Source organism: Anarrhichthys ocellatus, unplaced genomic scaffold (assembly GCF_004355925.1).
Source record: "Anarrhichthys ocellatus isolate YVR2014 unplaced genomic scaffold, GSC_Weel_1.0 scaffold9, whole genome shotgun sequence".
NCBI classification, from domain to species: Eukaryota; Metazoa; Chordata; class Actinopteri; order Perciformes; family Anarhichadidae; genus Anarrhichthys; species Anarrhichthys ocellatus.
The window spans coordinates 4648815-4673208 of NW_022280039.1; the positions used below are offsets into that span (position 1 = coordinate 4648815).

At 42.7% G+C, this 24394-nt stretch overlaps 1 protein-coding gene across 9 annotated transcripts in view; it reads left to right on the forward strand.

Annotated features, from left to right (window-relative positions):
• Nucleotides 1–22432, forward strand: part of pbx3b (pre-B-cell leukemia homeobox 3b) — a 57829-nt gene extending 35397 nt beyond the window's left edge. For 2 of the 9 annotated variants that reach the window (XM_031848936.1, XM_031848937.1), the window contains exons 3-11: nt 9642–9883; nt 10823–11013; nt 12043–12178; nt 12984–13013; nt 16808–16973; nt 17563–17640; nt 18094–18206; nt 19049–19138; nt 20756–22432. In XM_031848936.1, the coding sequence (XP_031704796.1) occupies nt 9642–9883; nt 10823–11013; nt 12043–12178; nt 12984–13013; nt 16808–16973; nt 17563–17640; nt 18094–18206; nt 19049–19138; nt 20756–20848 (1139 nt within the window). In that variant the 3' untranslated portion in view covers nt 20849–22432. The remainder of the gene's footprint in view (nt 1–9641; nt 9884–10822; nt 11014–12042; nt 12179–12983; nt 13014–16807; nt 16974–17562; nt 17641–18093; nt 18207–19048; nt 19139–20755) is intronic. The other 7 variants (XM_031848938.1, XM_031848939.1, XM_031848940.1 and 4 more) reach the window with 5 other exon arrangements.
• The last annotated feature ends 1962 nt before the right edge of the window (nt 22433–24394 follow it).

The following is a 24394-nucleotide window of genomic DNA, read 5'->3' on the forward strand; positions in this document are numbered from 1 at the left end:
GCGTGTGACCTCTGGGTATTTCATTGTGTAGCAGGTGAGCCACCGCTTGTATAAGTGTAGTTCTTCCGACTCTGAAAAAACCCATCCCGGGAGTATAACATTTGTGGTGACAAACAGAAGGCACCATATGGATTAAAGCGCGGGGAGGGTCGTCACTGAAATATTTGCTTTCCCAAAGTGTTGACACAGTGTGGGGGGAAAAAAAAAGGAGAACCACAGCTGCACTTTCCCGCTGTAATCAGGTAGCAGTAATCGCAGCAAAGTGTTTGCTTACCTAATGGCGTTTCCATTTTGTGTGAGTCTGTGTCATCGGCTTCCCATTCGGCGCGCAGGCAGGAAAACGAGCTGGCTCCTCGTGCCGGCCTACCGAGGCTTAGTGTTTGTTCTGTCTGTCTGTGAGGAAACAACAACAAAAAGACAAGCTGATGAATCGTGTGAGCAAGATAAGTCTTTTAAAAAAACGTCACGATGCGGTCAGTCGCCGCTGCAGGAAGCATCGAGGTTCATTTAGCAGCTGACCACATGGAGTCGTAAATACTCCTCCCAGGGAACGCTTGTTTTACATCAAAAATGCACTTGGGTGTAATGTTGACAGATATAGCTTGTGACGAGTGATAGTCAGAATGTATGAGCGCCCATTATGCCGCTGTCAACCTCTGGTGCCAGACTGAAAATAAGCAGTTCACCTCTGTTTTCATTCAGGAGAGTGCAGCAGACAGCACCGGGTTCTCCGCTGTATTTATTGACTTGTTTTACTAGCCTGAAACAGGGTGCTTTTATACAGGCCTGCTCAGTCTTAAGGCTCTCCAGACATTTACATTATTCCTGACTGAGTTACACACACGGATAAAGGAGCACGTCCGCAGGCCTGGTTAGATATATGCTCCCATTCCGCCTCTCTTTCTCTCTCGCATTCATACACACTCATGCACCATTTTATTACCCCACCATTTTAGATATTGTTACACAGTACTTTTCTTCTATTACTGCTTCATATTCCCAACATTGAATCATCTTTGGTAGTGCAAGTGTTTGCATTCATGCTTATTAAATGGCTTTCTATATTTTAGAAGTGCATTAAAAGAAAAAGTAGCATGCATATTTGAATACTGCATTTAAAAAAAAAATAAAAAATCTGTTCATGCTGAAGCTGATCCAGTTGTGGAAAAGCATAGATTTCAGGAGGCTCTAAAAATCCTCTTTCGCTGACTAATCTTCACGACTGCAGAGGAAGATAATGAATGCCAACACCAGAGTCGCAGCCAACACCATGATCCCCCCCACCCAGCCTAAACCTCCAGCAGTATTTAGATGATATTTCATTTTAGAATAAACCTCTTTTCTCTCCCACTGTGAAGATATTGAACTCTTTCACACAGATGTCATCTTAACCAAAGCTTATTAAAAAGATGGACATCAAAGTTGTTGGTGCGCATTTATCTTATAGCACTCTAATTGGCCACCACAGGCAAAAGCACAACTAACTCCAAAATAGGAGGCGTCGAGTGGTTGGACCAGAGAAGAGGATGTCGAAAGACCTCTCAGCGGATTCATTGCCAATAAATCCTCTAGAATGAAAGCAGGGCTTTTTCTGGGGAGTATGGAATTTCGCAAATACATTATGAAATGTGATACGCTGAATTAACTGAACACTTATGGCCACAGGGTTCGGTTTCTTTGTTCTGGTGAGTTTTTGTGGATACATTGTCCTGCGCCTGACCTGCAACTTCAATGTTTGCTTGACATGAGGCAATACACTCTGAAAAGGTCATACAGCGCCGTAGCCATAAATGGGATTTCATTTGGCCAACTCCATACAGTACAGTGCATTGTTTGGAACAAACGGTGCACCGCGATGAATGGAACAGATTCTTTAGCCAAAGTCACTCCTCCATCAAACACCACTCGCACAAGCCTGAGGTGAATAATGTATTATGTTTTCCACTCAAGTGGGCAATAAAAAACACAAAAACAAAGTCATTAATTGCCCACATACAGTAACCAAATGCCATCAAGAGCCTGTGCTCTCATTAACCTGGCACCTAATTATCTGCCTCCAGTCTGAGTCCTGACAAGCCCCACCGTCTGAACCCTCAGCTCGGTTGTGTTGTGTCGTGTCAGCACTCGCCGACCGCAGCCAAGGCACCATTAGGTAGAGAGAAGACAAAAGCTTCTCGCAGCAAAGGTTCCCTCTGCACGCGCCGCCACAATGTTCCTCCTGTTAATGCCTTCCCTTCCAATTAAATCTGCAACTGTTAATTATTGTAATTATGAGAGTGAGCTCCCAGCCACCCCCTCCCACCCCCCCTTCCCTCTCCTCCCTTGCCGGTGTGCAGAGACGCTACGGGAGCTGTTGTGTTGCTTCAGTGGCACCTCGTCTCTGCTCCAGTGAAGCCCTAGCAGGGAATTGGATGCGGAGGGGGACTTGGTACACATGACAGGAGTGACGTGAGGGAGATTGCACGGTTCATCTTGGATAACTGGGCGAGCAAGTCACAGCCGACGGCCACGCCTCCAGTCTAACTCATTAAATGGTGTGTAAAGTACATGCTGGGAATAATTAGCACCAAATAACCTTCTTCTTTTTTTTTGCTACATTGTTCGCGGGGTATCGCACCTAACAACAACAACAAAAAAGGTGGAGTATCATCCGTAGGTGTACAGTACAATGATTCAGCTGGTCAAATAAAACGAGGGACATGGCTTTCTTCCAGCAATCAGTCATTTTCTATGAAACCTCCAGTTATTTCGTTCCTTTCTTATGGGTATTTTTACCCATAAGAGTGTATTTTTTGCCGTGTTTCTCTGCGAAAACACTCGCGATGGATCCGAAGTGATGTGTTGAGTATAAGGAGAGCTGAAAAAGAGTGGATGGCAGGCCGGCTGCCTGTTAAGTCTCTGCGTATCTCAACATCCTCTTTGGCCTGCTTCTGTCACAAGCTGTTGTTTGGCCCGGACCTGATCTGCACAGCCACTCCTTGCACTGCACTCTGCAGCCCTGGCAGTAACCTACAACATCAGGCTGGGGATGCTCGCAGAAACAGCACCGAGACAATGGAGGTGGATGTGTTTTTGTGAGCTTTCGCGGCCCTCACCAAGATATGCTCGGAGAATCGGCACGTCAAGAGCAGTCTTATTCCAGTGTAACCTCAGTTGCCTCGTAGCAGAATCCTTACACGCTAGCACAGCTAGCAAAGGATTCTGGCTTTACAATTCAGAGCTGAATGCTCTTCTATAAAAGACACTGAAGTAAAGAGCAGCTCCTTCTGCTTCAGGCAATGCAGCCTTTTCGTGGATACACTGCAAAATCTAAATGATGGACTGTCAACTCTCTTGCAGAAATGCCACTGCAAAGAATAATCTCTCTGGCAGTAGATCATGGTTGGCTGTATGCTACCAATGCCGGTTCTTTGTTTATATGAGCATGTAGCCTTCACACGCACACATGCAGACATGAGTGTGTGCACACGAACACATATTTGCAGGCACACACAGAGACACAAATACAGAACGCATACACAAAATGCTCCGAGCCTAAATCCTTTCGTTGGGAGCATACAGGGAAATATATGGGATTAATAACGTGAATAGCATTATTTTTTTCACCTCTAGCCTTTCAAAAAATGCATGCTTGGCTTGGTGTCTGGATGAAGTTTTGCCTGCGTATTTGCCTGGTTATCGGTGTGTACAAGACCTGCTGTGTGACCTGGTTTCATGCAATCTCCATCTTCTAATTAGGAGGCTGCAGAAAGGCTGGAACGAGAGGAGGAGTGATTAGTTGCCTTTGGGTATTTCATAAGTGGCTTTCAGTGCCACATTTGCATTATTTGCTTGGGGTCTGAATAACAAATCAGCCTACCTTTGCAGCAAATTGAGGCTAGCAGCTAAAGACCATCAGTACATGAAATATAAAATGAAACTGAGGAAAAGAAATAAGCAAAACATGCTAACACAATATAAGAGGATACAATGAAATATTGAAACACAAGACACAATAACTGTCTGACGGGGCAAGTCTGACAGCAGCACAGGTATTAAAATATTCTTCGACTCTCCTATCGAGTGTATTTTCCTTTTATGTCCGTCCGAGATGTCTGCCTGAATAACACACGAGTGTCTCAGTGATTGCGGCTCATTCTGTGACTAGCGGACCATGTGAACCATGCGAGCCCTATGTTGGAGCCCCATGCTGTATGTGTCCTGTAGGGTCAGTCAGTGTGCTGATCTGTAGCGGAGGTCCTGTCCACTCATTTGGCCGGTCTCCCCTACCGCTGCGTGCGGCCGCCACCGCCAGGCCTGGTCAGCCATCACTACACCACTTGGCCGTTTGCCCACATCGAGTCTTAGAGGGCAGGAAACAAAGCAGGCGCTCGCACGTCCACATATAAAACACACATCTCACACACACACACACACACACATACGTGCATGCATGATCACAGCAAGTGACAGTGGCTCTTGTTTACCCAGCCCTTCCCACCCCTCCTCCCTCCCTCACTCTCCTTTCATCCTCTCCCTCTAGTCTGTCATGTTGTGTGTCACTTCCCACAAATGTCAGTGCCACCGTGGGACAGTGATTAATTTTGGTGTGCTTGGCAAAATCTCTTCAAGATGTTTGTTTGGGATGTTTTGGATACCCACCCCCCCCCCCCCCCCTTCGCCCAACCCCTCTCCCTGCATGTCTTTTAGTCGTCCTCCTTCCCCCCCACTGTCACAGCCTCTTCTTATGGAATGGAGGGGAGTTGGGGGGGTCTCATCATCATCGTGGGACAAAGGTTACCTGAACTGAAAGAGATCTTCTTTTACTGACCAGAGCCACTCCCCACAGCCACCTCCACGCGCTGTCTGTTTAGTGTGTGCTGGTGGTGTATGATGGGAGAAGTCTTGACCTAGCACTGAGGGGCTGTAACACTTCACTGTCAGCACGGCTGATTAGCTTATCACTCACCACACTGGGAGGAAATACATCATCATTCTAGACAGGGATTCCCCAGTTTAGGGCCCATTCCCTGCCTCCTTTTACTCTGCATTTAATCACCAGACGCTCTGTACCACCCTCCGGTATTTTGGCCTCACCTCTACAGCCAATCCTTAATTATTTTCAATGAGAACTTTCTTCCTTTCAGGTGTGTTTTTTTTTCTGGGATCAGAACAGCTACATGATGTGTGTAAAAGCACTTTCAGGGCTCGCGAGGCCACTCTTCAATGCAGACACGTGCACGGCCACTGATATTTTCAGAGGAAAGCAGAATGAGCCATCCTCCCAAATACTTCTTTTCAGCTCACTCAACAAAGAAAGTGAAGCACAAAGTGGCAAATGCGCCTCGGCTTCCCCACAGTGCGGTATCAGGTATGGTAATTACTCTGCCATTAACATTGGGAATAGTTAATGTGTATTAATGTGTTAATGGCATGTTAATTACTGTACATGCTAGAGAGAGCCCGCAGGCATTCTCTCAGATTCTTTGTGCCATGTGGATGTAGGCCAAGCTTAAAAAAGGCTTTAAGAACATCAATGAAAGCGGATCCTTATGTTTCATTTGTCAGAACAAAAGATTTTCAATGGTAATTTGATCCAGCTCCCCGCTTCTGGAGCTGAAAGTCACTGATCCAGGCGCCACGACAAAGGAGATGATATGAAGTCAAAGGAGATGTGGAACGCGGCTGTAGTGACACTGGCCTCTTTGTGAAACGGATACTCTAAGCCCTCTGTAGTCTCCAGTGTGTTGCTTTGGCAGCGGGTTTTAATAACACGCTGGATTAGAAGCCTTGGATCCTGAGTGCCAAGCCGGAGTTAAAGCTCACCTTGGACGAGCATCAGTAACAGGCTAGGTGCCACGGTCCTCCTCCTCCTTCCTCCGAGCCGCCTCTCTGCTCACAGCGTCTACTCCTCGGCTTTAAGAGAGATGACCTTTGCAAATATTGACAGAAAATAAATTCTGTTTCGATTAGTTAGCTTTGGGAGACCTTTGCGGATCAATGCAATTAGATGAACAGAGTGTCGATACGTGGCCAGAGCTGTTCACTGGAGGTGCTGGGTAGGAGAGGAGCTGCAGGAGGTCAGGGTTACTTGTAATGAACATGATGTTTTAGAAACAGTGGTGGAAGTAACAGAGACTCTGTGTGTGTATCGTCAAACACGGTTAAACACACAGGCAGGGCCACTTCACTGCAATGCATATTTCTGCAACCAGCAACAATTTAGCATTGAGAAACAACAACAAAAAAACTACAAAAAACGACAAAAGACAAATCTCTGGCTTTATCTGCAAGAAGCGCTGCTCTTGTAGGGTATTGTCTGGCATCTGACAGTGCATTCAGTGCAGCAGAATGAGGTGGAGGAGCCCAGAGCCACCCCTTCTCTCTTCAGCAGGCCACATTAACCCAGCAGGGCTCTGCCTTTATGGCTCTCCTGCTCACACTTCAGTGATGAGAGTAAACAAGCAGCGGGCCAAAGGTCAGCTAAGCCCACAGAATAAAAGAGGGCACAGGGGGGGAAAGAGGTGGGAGGAAAGGAGAGCGGCCCGAGGCAGTGCTCAGATCACTGTCAGGGCTTCAAGCAGGGAATGATGTACGAGACAACAGCCCAGAACCGGAAATGATTATAAACAGAGAACAGGGGAGAGTGTATGAGCGAAAGGGGCTGCATTGTCTTTATCTGTCAAATTTGTTACTTCCTGGGATCTGATACGGACGGTGAAACCTGTAAAAAATGAAAAGAAGAGCCACCCTTGACTGATAGGGATGGATTAATCACAGTGTCTCTTTTTGTCTCAGCCACAGAGGAGAAATGAGGAACAATCATATAGGCAAGTGCTTTTTCCCCAGCTACTCCACCTGTATTGTTGAATGACAAATGAGGCAGATTAAGGACATGTTACATTATTATAACAATTTCAGATTTTTTTTGTCTTTTCTTTTACATCATTAGATTCGTTCTGGTAATTACGTGAGCCAGCATCATCAGAGTTGTGTGAAATAACCAGACCACATATAGATTTTTCATTCTTAAGTTCCAATTGCTCGCGGGCTTTACCAAGGTGACACGACTCCAGCACTTTCTCTTTGCACTGAGATTAATCCCACTTTGACTGTGGAGGTGGATTAGAGCTAAACTCTGGTGCCCAAACTTGTTTTAATACCCATATCATCAGACAAAAACAGGATAAAGATTTGAGCAGGCGAGCAGCATTGCGGGTGCTAGAATGTGACTGTGGCTTTGCAAGTTACTATACAGATTTGTCAACCACACAGCAAATTAAAGATATTATCTCGCTTGAGCCTATTTTGTGGAAGTCGTGTGATGGCACCGAGCTTAGACAGTTGAATCCACAATCTTTAGCCCATTCAACAAAAGGTGCACAGCGAGACAGAGATACATTGCGCCTGTTTTTAAAATAGTTTTTCTCTAGGCTATGTTTTCTTATTTTTCAAATTTGTTTTGTATTTAAGACGGACGCATCATCCCTCCCAACATGTGAGTTATGAATGGCCAGCTGCAGCTGCTGTGGCACAAACACACCCTGGTGGACTCGTGCAGGGCCGTCTGCTTCTCAGGGCAGTGCAGTAATCATTTTTATCCCGTTGATTTCCCAAATAGAAATGGACATGTATGATAAAAATGTCACGGCCACTCCGCATGTCAGTGGACTAACAGGATTACATGTCACTTTCTAATGTCTCGCTCTGTTTTCCTTCGCCGTGAATGGCCACATTATTGCACACTGGAACTTTGAGGTAATATATGGTAAGAGACTAGTAGCTCTTTATGGCCTGTGATTATTTAGTTTGAATGAAATCAGTGATTTATGCCCATTTAGCTGAAAAGCCCTGTAAATTCCCTCAGCTGAATTTCCCCTGGATATAGAGTGAGTGGAGTGAAAGTGACAACTGGGTTTGGTGGGGAAATGTACGCTGTGTCCCAGAGTTATATTTAATATACCTGACATGAAAAACATGCCTACCTACTTACCACCACTCGCAGCACAAAGGAAAGTGCAGCCCGCTGAACTTCAGTTGAATCCTAGAGTGGGAGGAAATACTGAATTAGGGAAATAATGGCAGACAAACCACCAGCTATTAGAGCATGTTGAGATATGTAGCGCGGCCCACCTGGTCGGTCAACATTTGAATCATGTGCCATTTTGTTTTCATGCTGCACAAACTGGAAAAGAAACAGTCAAGCCTGTCCAGAACGAGAGCTTTGGGTGGAGTTGCGCAGATGCACCGTGATGTGGATGAGGGTTAGTGGAGCAGCGGCATATTGTCCACATGGATGGCTTGGCTCTGCAAGCCTGATGGAGCCTTGTCCAGCATCTCAATGTCTCCAACACAAATAGCCACATTCATCCACTCCTCTCACACCATTACACCTAAAAGACTCGAAGCCAGCCGATCCATAAATAGAGGCAAATTTGTTTTTCACTGGCACTGCAGTCGAACAAAACACCAGCAGAGATGAAAACAGGAGGAGTCGCTAAAATATGATATGTTTCCTAATTTTTTTTTTTTTTATTCAGGAATGTGTTTATAAGAGAGAAGAAAGGGTTTTTCTTTCTAGTATTTCCTCCTGTGGCCGGCGTGCAGGGTCAGTCGGTCAAAGCGTGGTAAAAGGGCTCCTCTGATTGCATGCCTACTGGCTGACACAATAGAGCCACTAATCTCCTTATTTAGAATCCAGTGGCTGGCCATATCTTAATGAAGCTGTAATGAGCTGTTGAAAATCCTTGAATTGCGGGAGGGATTATTGAATTGAAACAACTCTGGTAATCATAACGTTCGAGTAGCCACTCAGTATTTACTGCCCATTGAGCCACATTTGTATCCACTTATTAGAGTGGATTGCCCGAGCTTGTTTTAGTTGTAATTCTGACCCGCAGTGTTCTTTTGTTTGTTTATTCTCTGTGAAGCCTGGCATTGTGGGTACATTGCCAATGCATCAAGGTGAGCATGTATGCTATCTGCTGGGTGATTACGACTTGCTGACAGACCAGCGAGACAGAAAACCAGAGTAAATAAGCAGCAGGGTCTGAGAGCGAAGACAGAATTCATGAATGAGCACTTTACATAAAATGGGCTCCACGCTCATTTTGCCCTATGTAGATTTTTACTTCACCAGCACATTTTTATTACTTCTTAGAATATTGCAAAATCAGGATAGTAAAATTATACAAGATTCAAGCTGTATAAGCAGATAGAAATGAGGTTACTTTTTGGAGTTCCCAGCATTCACTGTGTCAAAGACAGAGACACTCACTAGAGGTATAGTTTTCTGTTTAGCATCCTTTCGCAGTGTAGAAGTGCCACTTCACCATTGAGCATTTGTCAGTTTATGGATGTTGCTGTCATGTCAGCCTTCCCGTACACACAGTGTGCAGCGCAGTGTGTAAATAAAAGAGAACAGGCGTAGACATGGGCGACAGGAACGCAGCACACACACACACACAACAGGCACCCAGTTCATAACTGCAGGGGAAACATCATACTATACTGAAGCAGACTACGCAGACATAATGCTTTTAATTGCTCTTAACAATTCAAATTGGGCCTATTTTATCAGTTTTATTTCTCATTGTTCTTGTGTTACCATCTCTGGATGACGTTAGTTGACCCAGTGTTCCTGTTTGTGTGTTTTGCTACAGGTCTCAGCATCCGTGGTTCCCAGGAGGAGGACCCCCCAGACCCCCAGCTCATGCGTTTGGACAACATGCTGCTGGCAGAGGGCGTGGCAGGACCAGAGAAAGGTGGCGGATCCGCCGCCGCCGCAGCTGCAGCCGCGGCCTCCGGAGGGGCGGCCGACAACTCCATTGAACATTCCGACTACAGAGCCAAACTCACCCAGATCAGACAGATCTACCACACAGAGCTGGAGAAATACGAACAGGTTAGGAGACTTCAGGATTCTTTTCTTCTTTTTGGCTTGAAATACCACACAACTCCATGTACTACCGCCAAGAAAATGACAATAACTTCAATGTTGTTATGTGTTTTTTAACCATTTAAAAGGTTTAAATAACCATGTGACTCCCACCAGCTATTTAACATTTCAGTTGGTATTAAAGTAGACCTATTGAGTTCAAACTTCACATCTATTCAGAACAGCTTATTCCTTGCATTACCAAAAAAAAAAAGCAGGGAATATGCTCGATGGGGAGAATGTGTTATCAGTTAGGGGAAAAAAATAGCAATTTCATTCACTGTGTTGTAGCTGATTATAGAGATCCACCTTAGTCATCTGTGTTAAATGAAAGTATGATCAGCTCCTTCACCTAGCACTTTGAGCCCACCATTAAACACAGGCATTATGGGCGAAAATAGAAGGCGTAATAGTGATGCCTCAGCAAGCCAGTGAGGTAAATTAGACTAATTTACTCCCTGCTCTCTGAGAGAGGAGGTGGGAGTAAATGCATCTTTCTTAAGGGTGTTTCCAGGTTTTAATTATCTAAATGTAAATACTTAACGAATTTTGCTCAGAGTAATGAGCTAAAGTGTGCACTACGTAAATGAGTTATTCTAATTAATCATGTATGAACTACTGGTTTAACGAAAAGCTGTTTGAGTTCGCTCTGCATTAGGGCCAAGCCAAATTGCAAATCTGCATTTATATTCAAAGATGACTTCACCTATTATGTCATCAAAGTAATACACAAACGCCGCACTGTGTTGGAAGCTTTTAACAAAAAGAGCTTGCATGTAAAAAAAAAAAAAAAAACGTTCACAACTTTAGAATATCCGTCAAAGAGCTTTGTGTAAGTTCACTGCTGTGACGTGGGACATTTACAGAACTCTTGGCTGCACTTTGTGTCTCTCTGTCACTTGGCAGGCATGCAACGAATTCACTACCCATGTGATGAACCTGCTGAGGGAACAGTCTCGCACGCGGCCCATCTCCCCCAAAGAGATTGAGCGTATGGTGGGAATCATCCACCGTAAATTCAGCTCCATCCAGATGCAGCTGAAACAGAGCACCTGTGAGGCTGTCATGATCCTGCGCTCCAGATTCCTTGATGCCAGGTCAGTGGATTGTGTAGTGTTGTTGTACATATTTTTAGTGTGTGTGTATATTTTGTATCTAGAAACTTTTATTGCTTCCGTATGACCCATATAAGGTCAGGTTTAGACTGTGTGCAGGTCGGAAGTCTGTTTCTCCTCTCACTTTTCTGGCACAGCACACAGTGTGAGCACTGCAGAGATGCATGATTTTAATTATGTCCATGTTCCATGCATTATCCATTTTCAAGACAATCACTGGCCCCACACCTGAGAACAGTTAGGGCGAAATGAAATGGGGGGGCCGAGTCGTTGGTAATGGATGGAGGGGAGGTCATCAGCAGGTGTTGTGGATTTGCTCTAATCACTCACAGTGTGGTGCAGCGTGGGCGCTCTGCAGAGAGCGGCACAAGTTTGTGCCAAACAAGCCAAGTGGAAGCACATTTGCTTGCCCACTGCCTTGGTGAAGCGCTAGTAAACAAGGCAAAATAAGCAAATGCTCAACAACATGATAAGTAGTGCCCTTGGGAGGGATGGGGACCCAGATCTAGTTAGAGTTTGCTTGTTTCTACTGGAGATCCCTGGGGCTGTGGCACTTCAGGAGCAATGCTCAACTGTGCATGCCATGATTTCTATAATGTACCGAGATGCACTCCGACTGGGCTTTTGCGCTCCATCACAAAGCCCACCCATCCGCTGCACTAAACTCTACACATTACATGCTTGGACTGGAGATTTCAGACCAACAGACCAAATTAAACATTGTATGTGTTTTGTCACTGTGCGTGTGTTTGTTTGTGTGTGTGTGTGTGTGTGTGTGTGTGTATGGGCTTGTCAGTCTATTGGTCGGAGTCTGTTCTTCTGCGTGTTGACGAGCCTCTTGGAGCGGGACACGATATTCTGCTCCTGAGGGCCCTTAGAGCCCATTCCTCATTATTTTCACCGTTTATGTGTGAGATTGATTGTGCAATTTGTGCAGTCCAAGTGGATGAGTTAATGCTGGTCCTGCTAATAGGCGCGCTCGGCCTTTCTCTCGCTCTGCTCCCCACTCAGGCGGAAAAGGAGAAACTTCAGCAAGCAGGCGACGGAAATTTTGAACGAATACTTCTACTCGCACCTCAGCAACCCGTATCCAAGTGAGGAGGCTAAGGAGGAGCTGGCGAAGAAGTGCAGCATCACAGTTTCCCAGGTGGGTAATGCTCCTCTAACAGTAGCTGGTTGGCAATCAGGGGGGGGGGGACAGGCTAAAGCCTGGAGGGATAGTTACCGTAGGTCACACCACCAAGACACAATGTCCTCAGCTAACCTTGACATTGTGGCTGCCTAATGATGCTTCAGTCAAGGCTGGTCCCAGTCAGTCAGAGCAGGGCCACAGGGAGGGAAGGCCTATATCATCTTGGCCTCAATCAAAGCACTATGCTGTCCTTCCTTAGCCGCCCCAACGCTGGGTCCCCTGCCATTTCCCCCTCTCATTCCCATCCACCATGTGTGCTCTCTCTGTTGCCTGGTCAGTCGCTCAGGTCATAAGCTGGGAAGAAAAATGGCATCATCCATTAGGTTAGGAAAAGCAGTTAAAGTCTGGTGCTTCAAAACACTAGACGATACTGGCTATTTATTTGTATGTTTTGCTGTTCAAGTGACCTTGCAGGACTCTGCTAATTCACAGTTATATTTTAGACTTCCCCACTTTATATATAGTAGAGCCTCCTTGTTGGGTAAACCTGAAGGCAATATCTCTCACACCTAACCCCCACATCCAGAGTATTATTATCCTGTGCTCTCGTTTTTTCTGCTATGATTGTGACTACTATCTAGATTTTTTTGATACTCTATTGTTCTATGGTTGTCCTCATGAGACACTATATCACAGAAACATGAATCTATACAATAATCTGCGGTGTTTTTTTCTGTGTGGGGAGGGGGTGTTGAGGGGTATATTGAGTGTAGTCATGAAGAGTCAGATACTGTAAAAGCCCATTCTTTTTTGCCTTCAGGGGGTGGGAAGCACCATCACAGTATCACAGGTATGTCATAACTTCTCCTGATCCACTGTTTTCATTTTTTGTAACTCTTTTGTTTATGTATGTGATAGCCTCACAGTTTTCCACTGCACAGAACCTCCCTCCCTCACCCTACTGGATCACTGCTAATGTTATCATGAATAACAGTATTTGAAGTTTGAATTGACATTTTTTAAAAGAGTGGATAAGTAGCATTTACATCCCACCTTCAAGTCACACAGGAACACAAAGTCTTTTTGATTGATTCATATTTTTTAAGCTACACCCATGTTCTCACCATATTATGTGTGTACAAATGTGTCACATAAAACTTAACTTTTTGGCTATTGTTTACCACAATTTCTTTTTTTTTTGTTTGTTTGTTGTAGAGCGTCGACTAATTGTGTGGTCTTTTGGATCTTTTTCAAACTGCGCTCTGAGATTATTCCCCCCCCCGCCCGCTCCTTGATCGCTGTGTGCTTTATAGCGGTTAAAGAAATGGCCACCGACCCTCACAAATGGAGCTCCACTCTGTTTTTCCGAGTGCCTCGCAAAAACAGGCCACCGTTCCAGTTCCCATGAGAACAAATCAGTGTATGCAGAAATTAGAGGGCTTTTAAAAATTCACTTGAACTCATCTCAGGCCCCATTAGTGGCGTACTCCTCGACCGGCGGAGGCCACGGCAGACATTCTTATTGACTTATTCTTAGTGCTTTGGCTCATTTTAAGTGAGTAACAAAGTCGGAGGCTCGACATGAAGCCGAGTGCGCCGTAAGTGTGTTATCCCTCACCGTGCCCTGGCCTTTCAGAGTCGCAAACCACTCGCTGGGGCCACTCTGAGGGCTCGGATAAGTCATTTTTCAAACACCCACAAAATACTTTTTTTTTGCGGGCTTTGTTGATTGCACAAGCAGCTCATTAAGTAAAAACCATCCGTCGTGAATGGTATGCCAATATCAGTCCGCGGCTTTGCTCGATACATCATCGCTGACGAAACACCCTGCATCATTTCAGCAGGGATCATTTAAAAAGCCTCTTTACCTCGGGAGATCTATGCCGCTCACATCCAGTGTTTTAGTTCTACCTAAATGCTGCGATGATGAACCTTGAACAAAAAAAAAGAAATGCCAATGTGTCTGATTTGTTTAATATTGAACCCTGAAAGTACAATGAGCATTGCTACGATTACCCAAGTGGCTCTGTGAGGACAGGATGCCGTCTTATTCCCTCTGTCACTCTGCATGAGCGGAGCTGGGCTCCTGAATGAAGGCGTGGGATTGAATGCCTGTGGTTTGTGTCAGGTTTTACGGAGGTCATATATGAGATAATGTGTGCAAATGGTTCAACATTTAAGGCAGATTCCTGTGCAGAGACTCCTTTACATTGCTTCCATTTTTCTTCTGAGTGACGCGTTTCAATATTTCGTATATATCGTAGTGAATTCAGAGAAGCTAAGATTTGAGCTCTTATTCATTATTAATGTGGCTTGTATAATTGATGGTATCACAGCAAGTGAGACCACCTTTTGTATTTGTATTTAAAGCTTCAGGCATTGTAATCTCAGATATATTGAGATCATAGACAGATTGTGCATCGCATTACATTGACTTACGAGGAGCATTGACCTGAAATAGGGTGAAATAGTTTGAATTATTAACCACAGCTCCACGGCCTCTCTAGTGGGCAGCAATGAAGGCAGCGGTATCGTGTTCTTGCAAGGAGCCTGCATGGTCATTATACAATCGCTGCCTTTGAGGCTGCTGATGTCAGGTAATTCAATCTCACCACACATAGGAGTCAATTGAATGCATGGCCTGCCACAAGATAAAAGGGAATTAGTTCTGTAGATTGGGTTGTGCTCCACACCTTACAGTGCCGTGCATTTGTTCAATATTTAGCTGAACCCGAGAATCACTGAAGCCAGAGTTCAGTGGGCAGGAGAGAAATGTGCTCGAGCTGAGGAGGCTGCTGTAACGTCCAGAGGATGTGAAGTCTCAGGCTTGTAACACCATATAGTGGCAGAATACAGTCATAACACACTTCATGAAAAAGGACAAGAGCAGATTCAAGTTTATTTTTCAACTGTAGTATACAAAAAAAGTATACTAGTGTCTATCTACCACTGTCAACTTTCAGACTTATTGATACAAATATGTCTTCTTGTAAAAACACCCCATCTGACATTGTAATATATGCAGTTCTGTTTAATACACTGTTTGCATGAACATTTTCTTAAATTAAACAGACGGATGAGCTTTAGAAAACATTTCTTTATGATTTCCAGGGGTGTGTAGGCACTGTGTGAGCTGTCTAAAAGAGCGAGAATATTGCATTGTCTTTGGCTCTACAATCCACTATAAGCAGGTTAAGTAAAAAGGATGATGGCCAGGGCTTTCATTGCTTCCAATTAAACCTTGCTTGTTAGTTTAACCTCTAGGTAAACCCATCAAACAATTGATGTCAAGGAAACCCTGCCAACAGTGGGCCTCGCCTGAATGGTCATTAATTTTAATTGCCTAGATATTAAAGATTTAGAGCACAGAGACATGCAGGATAGAAATGATCTGATGTCCTGCAAATCCAGTCAGTTTTTTACACCACAGCATTGGCGGGCTGCTGGGGATATTAAAATTTAAGCACATGGGTGGAAATTAAATAAAGCGTCATTAGGGGCAGCTGCTCTTTGGCTGGTCCAGCCGTGGGCTGCAGGGCCTGAAAGGGGGGCAGCAGCCCAGCGACAAGACACTCTAATTTATAGAACCATTAAAAACAAGCATCGTGTCATTATTATTCCACTGTTACTGCAGAGCCAGCATTCACACATACGGTTCACCCCTCATACAACTTCTCAGCGTCTGACTGATTCAACAAAATTAGCATTTCAGACATTCATTTGAAGTCAATACTTCCTCCTGCCTTCAGAGTTACATTTTACTTCGGTAAAATATTTCTCTCTTCTTTCACACATCAATTAACACTGACTGACCTGATAGTCTGTGTTTACTGCTTCACATGTCTGCAGGTCTTCACCTTCTAACTCTTGTTTTTGATGATTACAAGCAGAAGTTGCTTTCAGGATCACTGAGCACAAACACACACACACACACACACACACACACACACATAAAAACAAGTGTTTCATTGCTGTTTTGTTATTTAAAAGAATGAAAGCACTTACGTACAGTTACGCAGGCCAGCCGTTAATAAAGCAGATTGTTTGTTAGATTATAAGGTGGTATGCATGCTTTAATCCAAATTTTTGACACAGATATACATTTAACTTTTTTCTGTTATTGTGAAATTTGACGTGCTGCTTTATATTACTTTGCCCTGTAATATTGAATCACTTAAATTGATTAATTGTAATTGTTTGCATAAGGTGTCAATCACCTAGACTCACTGATCTGGAATCAGTGAGCATTCTTTAGAGGGTAAAATATGAACATTTATGTATTTTATGGAGAGAAATGTTAGGATTTCGATCACGTCATCCCTGATATGAGAAATATATATATATATAGTTATATATAATACATTTACTTAAGCGTCTGTGCAATAGGAGCCCCTTGTGTTTTAGTTTTGTCAGGAGACAGAACTGAGAGCATGTCATGCTCCCATCCATGAGAAGACACAAGTGGCTCCTGATTATGGCTTAATTAGCTTGTGTACCCGGCGGACATTACTGCAGGGGCTGGGAATTGGGTACTTGATGGACCCAAACATGACATCTTGAAACAATCACACTGCTCAGTGCACGGTGTCGTGGCTGCTTGACGTCTGACTCCTCTGCTCCTCCTCCTTCTGCTCTACCACACAGGTATCCAACTGGTTTGGCAACAAAAGGATCCGGTACAAGAAAAATATCGGCAAGTTTCAGGAAGAAGCCAACCTGTATGCCGCCAAGACTGCTGTAAATGCAGCACACGCTGTAGCCACTGCAGTGCAGAACAGCCAGGCCAACTCCCCTACCACACCTAACTCTGGTAGGCACTCCTGCATATAGACAAAAAACTAAATATCTGCCCTCTATCTCAGCCCTTAACCTGATGCCTACCTGCCTCACTCTCTCATGCACGATTCACACAGGCAAGAGTGACAGGCTCTGCTCCCAGCTTGGGGATCACATTGTCTCCTGTCTATAAGACAGTTGATGCCAAGCAAACTCATGCATAAAGAGAGCGTTCCTGACTTGTGAACCGAGAACACATGTATTTTTGGCAAAATAAAAAACAAGAATTCAGAAAGATGCCAGTGGGATTTGTTTTCCCTTGACTTTCTGTCAACTATCTGTCATTTGTAATGTATGTAGTGCCACTGAATGGTAGTGCTGTTTTTTGTGCTAAATGAAATGACACATTATTGCTGGGAGCATTGTACCCTACAGTAATAGTATTATATCAAAATGGCATTATATGCAGTTCATATTGAATAAGAGTCATGTAAAAAGAGGAAGCCTAAAAGGAGGGTGTGTTTAGTCCAGTTTAATGAGTAATGTCATGCTGAGTTTGGACTAGGTTGACCTGCGTCGGGATGTGGTAAGCTTATGAAGTGGTCCCTTTTTCTTGCACCCAGGATTCCAGATGAAAGATGAAGAGTTTCAGCTGGATTCTGCAGAGAGCAAAAACACTCTTTTAACCAACATGTTTACTGGTACTGGTCTTTTCATAAGCTTCTTATTGTCCTTGTCATTTACCATGTGATACCTCCCTGCCAACGTTAGATTGGAAGTAGGTGATGTGGAACAATTGGGAGCTTAAGCGACCAACCACATATAGAACTGCCCCTTTCCCCTTGTGTCGTGTGATTTTCATTTCATTTGAGTCTACTGCATTTGTAAAAAAAACAAAAAGATCCTCTTCAGTCCTTCTGCATATTGTCCTCTTCTGTTTGTTTCTTTGCTTCCCTTGCTTTCTCTCCTTCACCTCGTAGTTGCCTGCTTTATGGGAGTCTTTCTTTAGTGTATCTGTCTGCTTGAGTCGGGTCTGTGTATGCAGACACGTGCGTGGTGTGTGTGTGCGTCTGCATTGTTTGTGCGTGTGCGTGTCTGTGTTTTCCCTTTATAGCCTTCTCGTGTATTCAGCTACTTACATCCTCCCTTTCCAGGTTCTTCAGGTTCTTTTAACCTCCCAAACTCTGGGGACATGTTCTTGAGCATGCAGAGTCTGAATGGGGATTCTTACCAAGGGGCACAAGTCGGAGCCAATGTACAGTCACAGGTAGGATCAACAATCGGGGACAGTTGCTGACTACCAGTGCAGAGAGCTGTCCTTGTCTTGCCTGTGCACTGAGCCATCCACAGTGCAGTCTGAAGCACATTAAGCCAAAAATAGAAAATAAGAAGAAAAACACGCTGCTCATACAGCAGTTCAAATTACCACGGCGAGGCCTTCTATAACCTCCGATTGACTAAAGTGTTTACTGACTATTTCGCTTTGGATGGAATATTTTGGCAGCCAAAATATAATCCCACCCCACTGCTATCATGCCGCAAAGCAATTTCCTGGTTACTATTCCAAACACCTTAAGTAAAACATTTTGTGAATGCATTTGGCTTTGACTTGAACTCTTGGGTTGGTATTGGGTTTTTGGTACTGTGTTTTCCCCCTTTTTTCCTGTATTCTATATTGCTATCTTCCTGTCTCATCTTGTTATTGTTTGTTGTTGATGTCTTCCATTCTGTAAGTTTAACGCAGCTGCACAAATGACACACATGTAAAAAAAAAAACAACAACCTATGCTTATTCATGATTAAAGTAAAAAATAAAAGTTAAAACATACATAGTGTATTTGTTGTATGATTGTCGTGAACGCTTTTCTTTATTATTCCATAGCCAGTATAGAAAATGTAATAGATTTTGAGCATGCTAGTAATGTCAGTGTGTCCTTGTTGTTTCATTAGAAAATCTATTAGCTGCGTTACAAATGTGCTGTCTCAGGATTCCCTTTGTGATTTCACACTAGTCAGTATCTGTTGCTTCACTGAGCATGTTTACAGTTAGTGTTGACCTGCTTTGAGACACTGAGTTGACCACCTTGTCCACCTTGTCTGTCCCCTCAGGTGGATACCCTGCGCCATGTTATCAGTCAGACGGCAGGATACAATGATGCTCTTGGGAGGAACACAATGTATAGTCCACATGGGTTAACTGTAAGTAAAGCTTTTAACGGTTACATATCTGCTGCACGGTTATATTTAAATTATAGCTAATGAATGTATATTATATTCTACTATACACATGGCAGGTACAGAGAGACATAACCTTGCATATGTTTTCCCATAGCAGACATAGCATCTTGTCACTTTGTTTCCTGATATGAATAAAAAAAATGAATAAAAAAAATCACATTACAGAGCAATCTTCAGCTTTACTTTAATAAACATTTTTTAATACTTTGTGTGACTCAAACCAAAAATGAGATGGAAAAAAGGTGCTTTTTTTTTCTCCACACGGTATCTGTCGCATTTAGCTGTTTTGAAATGCTTCACGGTATTTTCCATAGCCTTATCTTCACGATAAAATACGAACATGTGATCCCCCCGCAGCATTTTCCAGACATGACTTCCATCTTCCTTGATGAGGTTTGATATGGCTCCTTTTTGTAAAGCAGCTCACAATCTGAGGCCATCAGAGTAAAGATTAATTTCGTTGATGAGGGAGGATGAAGAGAAAGGGAAAAGAGAGAGCAATAGTATCAGACAGCTCTCTCTCTCTCTCTCTCTCTCTCTCTCTCTCTCTCTCTCTGCACTATAACAGAACCTCAGTATTTTGCTCTCTTTACACTGTTATGCCTGTTGGGTAAAAGGCACGCATATTTACATTCTAATATTATTTGAAACTCAATCATCAAAAATAGGGTATTCTATTTACAGCAGTGTTACTCGAAAAAAAAGAAATATATTCATGCAAAAAAGAATTAACACATTTCATGTAAACAAATGGTGGGGGCTGTTGCCAGCATTCAGTGCTTTTGGTGTCATGTTGGCTTTGCTGAAGCCTTATTGCTATAAGCTCTTCAGACATGTCAGCTCCTACCAGGATCAAGCGTTTTTCACTTTCTCACAAGGTTTCTCACTTCCATGCGCCGTGGAGACCTGTGCCTACTGGCTCACCAGAGCTCAGCATGATCCCTGCTAAAACAGCAACTCACGGCACTGAGCAGCCACGACAAGAGAGAATCGGAAGAAAATATAGTAATAAATACAATATTTTGAAGAAGTCAAATTGTGGCAAACCTCCTATGTTGTAGCAACAAACCTTAAAAGTTCCACACAGATATATTAGCATAGACTAACCTTTAGCTTTGTTGGTGGTGACGTAGAAGGATCCAGTAAAGGCTAGGTCATGCCTGGAGCAAAGCAAAGTCAAGCTGGCTAAGACTGGCTCTCTTGGAGAGGCCCTGCCCTGTCACTTTCACTCAGCTCCCCCCACCTCACTCGGCCCGAGCCCTCCCTCTTCTTGACTGACAGGAGAATATGTAGCGACAAGCTGTCGGCCTGCTGCCGAAATCTGCTTAGACACTGATTCCAGGGACTGCTCCTATTGGTCGGGACACGAGACAAATTTGTTTCCAAGATGCTGATGCTACTGTAATGCAAAGACTTATCACACAGCGCCGGTGTATGTAAAACACGTTGATATCAGCTGACACATTAGTGCACCCAGAATCTAGTTTGTGTTGTGTTACATTTTGGGGATAAAAATGTACCAAGCTCATATTGCAGAGAATGTGATTGTAATCTCAACCTTTTCCGTTTGTGTCCCAGGCTAATGGGGGATGGCAAGATGCACCGACTCCGTCTTCTGTAATATCTCCGACAGAAGGACCCGGAAGTGTGCACTCCGATACCTCGAATTGATCCGCTGTTAATGCATCTTCGCCTCAAACTGGGCATGGACTCTTTTCACTGACTGCAGAGGATATACAAAAAAAAAACTACTTTTCCCAACAGATTGGTTTGTCCTGTACCTTAAAACTTGCCACACACAAATGACATCATCATTAACACCCACCAGTGTTTCCTGATCGTTCAGTGTTTTCTTTCTGTCTACATAAATCAGATGTGATCATCATGCTCTTATTTGTTTGTCGTAGGGGTAAGCACACACATGTACAAACAGAAAACAGCTCTGAGGTGGCACTCAGTAAACTTTCAGGATAATTAGCTCCTCTGAACTTAAAGTACTTGATGACATTCACACATTTCATTTGACATTTTAAATGCAGCCATTTGTTTGATTCTTGCTTTAATTGCTACTCCCATTTTGATAATTGGGTTCTCTTTCAGTTCTTACAATACATAGATTAAAGCAGCTGTTTCTTTGACTGTAATGTGAATGCAATCTTGTCCAGCAACTCAACAATGCTACTGTTGACAGCTCAATGGCAGCTTTGTAGTTACTTTCAAGATTTATTTTTGCCTTACAGCCGTGTACATTAGTAGAAGGAAATGGCTATTCAAACTCTGGAACATAAAGAATTGTAATTGATTGCTTGACTATAACATGACACCATTCCATATTTTATCATTTGATGTTTAGTATGTACATATGTAAACATTTTTTTTTTTGTACTGCTTATCAACAAATCCCCCACAGTATATCATTCCTTCATGGCGCACATGAGCAGGCCCCATTACACAGGAAAAGTTGTACATAATATAGCTCAAGAGTAATTATACATCCCACAAATCAAAACACAGCTTTATTACCTCATTCAAATTCACACAAAAAAACAATAATTTCCAACATTTCTGTAGCTTAGAGTGCTCACTTACTACCTCTAAACAATATCACCACCATAGTTTCCTTTGCCCTTATTTAATGTTTTTATAGTTATTTTGATTACATCCTGTAACACTGTAAACTCTACATCCTCTATGTAATCTAATGTATATTTTAATCTTTTAATAAAATGCTGTTGCTGTACTGCAACTTAAAATGACAAAAATAAAAAATGATAACAATATTAATACCATGAAAACAAGACGGGGGGGGGGGTGAAGAAGAAGTTGTTGGTCTGTGGCTTTTACGAGGGGGTGCGATTAACATTGTTGATAAATTAACACCAAACAGTGAAACTGTTGTAAATATTGAAGAAGAAAAAAAAACATTTTGAATGTTGCTCATCTTGTTACTAAATCATGCAGAAAAAAGAGAAAAAAAAATCACTATAAAAACTGTAATGCATAGAGGTTTCAGTATTCAGAACTGTACATTTCCAGCTCTGTTCAACAGGGTTCAAAACTTGTTTTCTCTCTTTTCTATTGTATGTGATTCTGAAACTGAAAAAGTCATGACCAATGATTTGTGGCAGTGATTCTAATGTATTAAAGATGTTTAGTGTTACTTTCTAACCAGACTACACCCTGGACTGAAAAGTCTTCCTTGTGGTAGTTGTGTAATTTCAAACATGAATAAAGCTTTTGCTTTCATGACAGCAAGTTGTGCTTCCTTTTGTTGAGTCAGTGGGAGAGGCTTGACACTTTTCTCCTTCACTGCCAATTCATTTAAGCCTGTATATCTGCTGTATCCTATTGGTTTCTGTCCCCTTTTCAATGATACAACTTTATGTTTTTTTATGTTTTGAAGCAATTCTATTGTGCTTATTTACTCATTCATCAAATGTAAATTCACTCCAATATTTCAAGTAATGTATGCATCATTTGCAAGCAGTGATCCCTGCATTCATAAGCCCTGCACAAGGCCTTTGCTCCTGTTTTATATGGTGAATAGAAGGTTAAGACTTAACCTGGTTTGCAGCTACTGTGGAGCTGACATGGTTAGCGCAATTAACTGAAATGTCAGGCACTTCTAATTCAGGCTTTTTTGTCTGTCTGTTGTGGACAGGCTGCCTTAATGGATCATTGGTTACCAATTCCACATGGAGATTGACATCCATTTATTCTCATTTTCTCAGCAGAGTTTTTCAGTCCTGTCTTCCTCCTCGGGCTCGAGTCCAGTGTTTGTGTCTCTCAGTCATGGATTTCTGAGTTTAAATAGCAACTGAACGACAGTGTGCTTGTACACAGCTGCATAGAGAATAACACCACTCACAATGTGCAGCTAATTTAAAACTTCTCTGTGTGTGTGTGTGTGTGTGTGCACGTGTGTGTGTAGGTGTGTGTGTGTGTGTGTGTATGTGTGCACGTATACTGTTTGTAGATAGACAGGAAAGGGAGAAAAGAGATGTAACAGCAGAGCATGAGTTTAATTCAACCGCAAAGCACAGACGGTTTCCCGGGAGAGCATATTTGTCCACTCAACCAGTGCAGAACCTCATCGAACACCTTTCTCTGGAAATCATATCTTTATCCTGAAATCACACACTTCATGTCACACATGTCCAAATGCATGGAGATACTTTTTTTCATATCAAAAGTCTAGTGCATTTGATCAAAAGAGAAACTTTAAACTACTTTGCATAGCACTATTTTTGTTATGATTAATAATAATTATTGAGTTCTGCTTGAGGGAGATTTTGGCAACATTTCACGATTGTTATATTTAACATGTAGTGCATCTGCCTAAGCTAGTTTGCTCCATTTTAAGGCTGTTTAAGGCCATTCTATTCTAATAAAATGAAGTGTGCATGTGCATGCATACTCCCTCTCACAGGAATTATGAAAGCATTTGCAGTTTGAAGTCCAGTACTGCTGTACCCTGCCATTTGAATTACAATCTATTTGCTCATTCTTCCTTTGCAAATAGATACATTTGTTCCCCAAGACTTCAGCTATTGGATTTTAAGTACTGCACTCAGCAAAATTGGCCCCAGAACCTTTTAAATAAAGAAGTTACATTTTCTGAGATTATGCCTATTAGAGATTTTTCTAAGGTTCATTAAAGACGACATTTTCTAAGTAAAATTCACCATGAAAAGCATGCATCATTAAATATGGAAATACAGAATTATATTAGCAATATGCACATAGCTAGTGCCAATTGAATTAAAGAAAGATATCATTTATATTATTATTAAGGTAGAGTTCATATTAGATTAAATGTAATTCTTTCACGGTTTGATTTATAGCTTATAGTGCATTGTTCACATACCCGTGTTATACTGCATTTCAATAGAGAGCTTGTTTATATTTCAATGTAAAAAACTATAATTGCATCACACTATCACTAAATTAACTTGGTAGGAGGTTCAAACAGGAATTCTCAAACTGGCACATATTTTTCATTCTTAAATGTGACTCTATATACACACAAAGCCCTTAAAACATCATTAGTGCCTGTAACTACGATGTTTTTCACTTACTTAATAATTAGTACCTTCTAAAATATAAGTGATTTCAGAATAAATTAAGTTAGTGTGAGTGTCCAAGACAATATTCAACATGGTGTAGCTTCAATCCTTGATCAAAGACTGGGATATGTACAGTATGAGGAATACACAG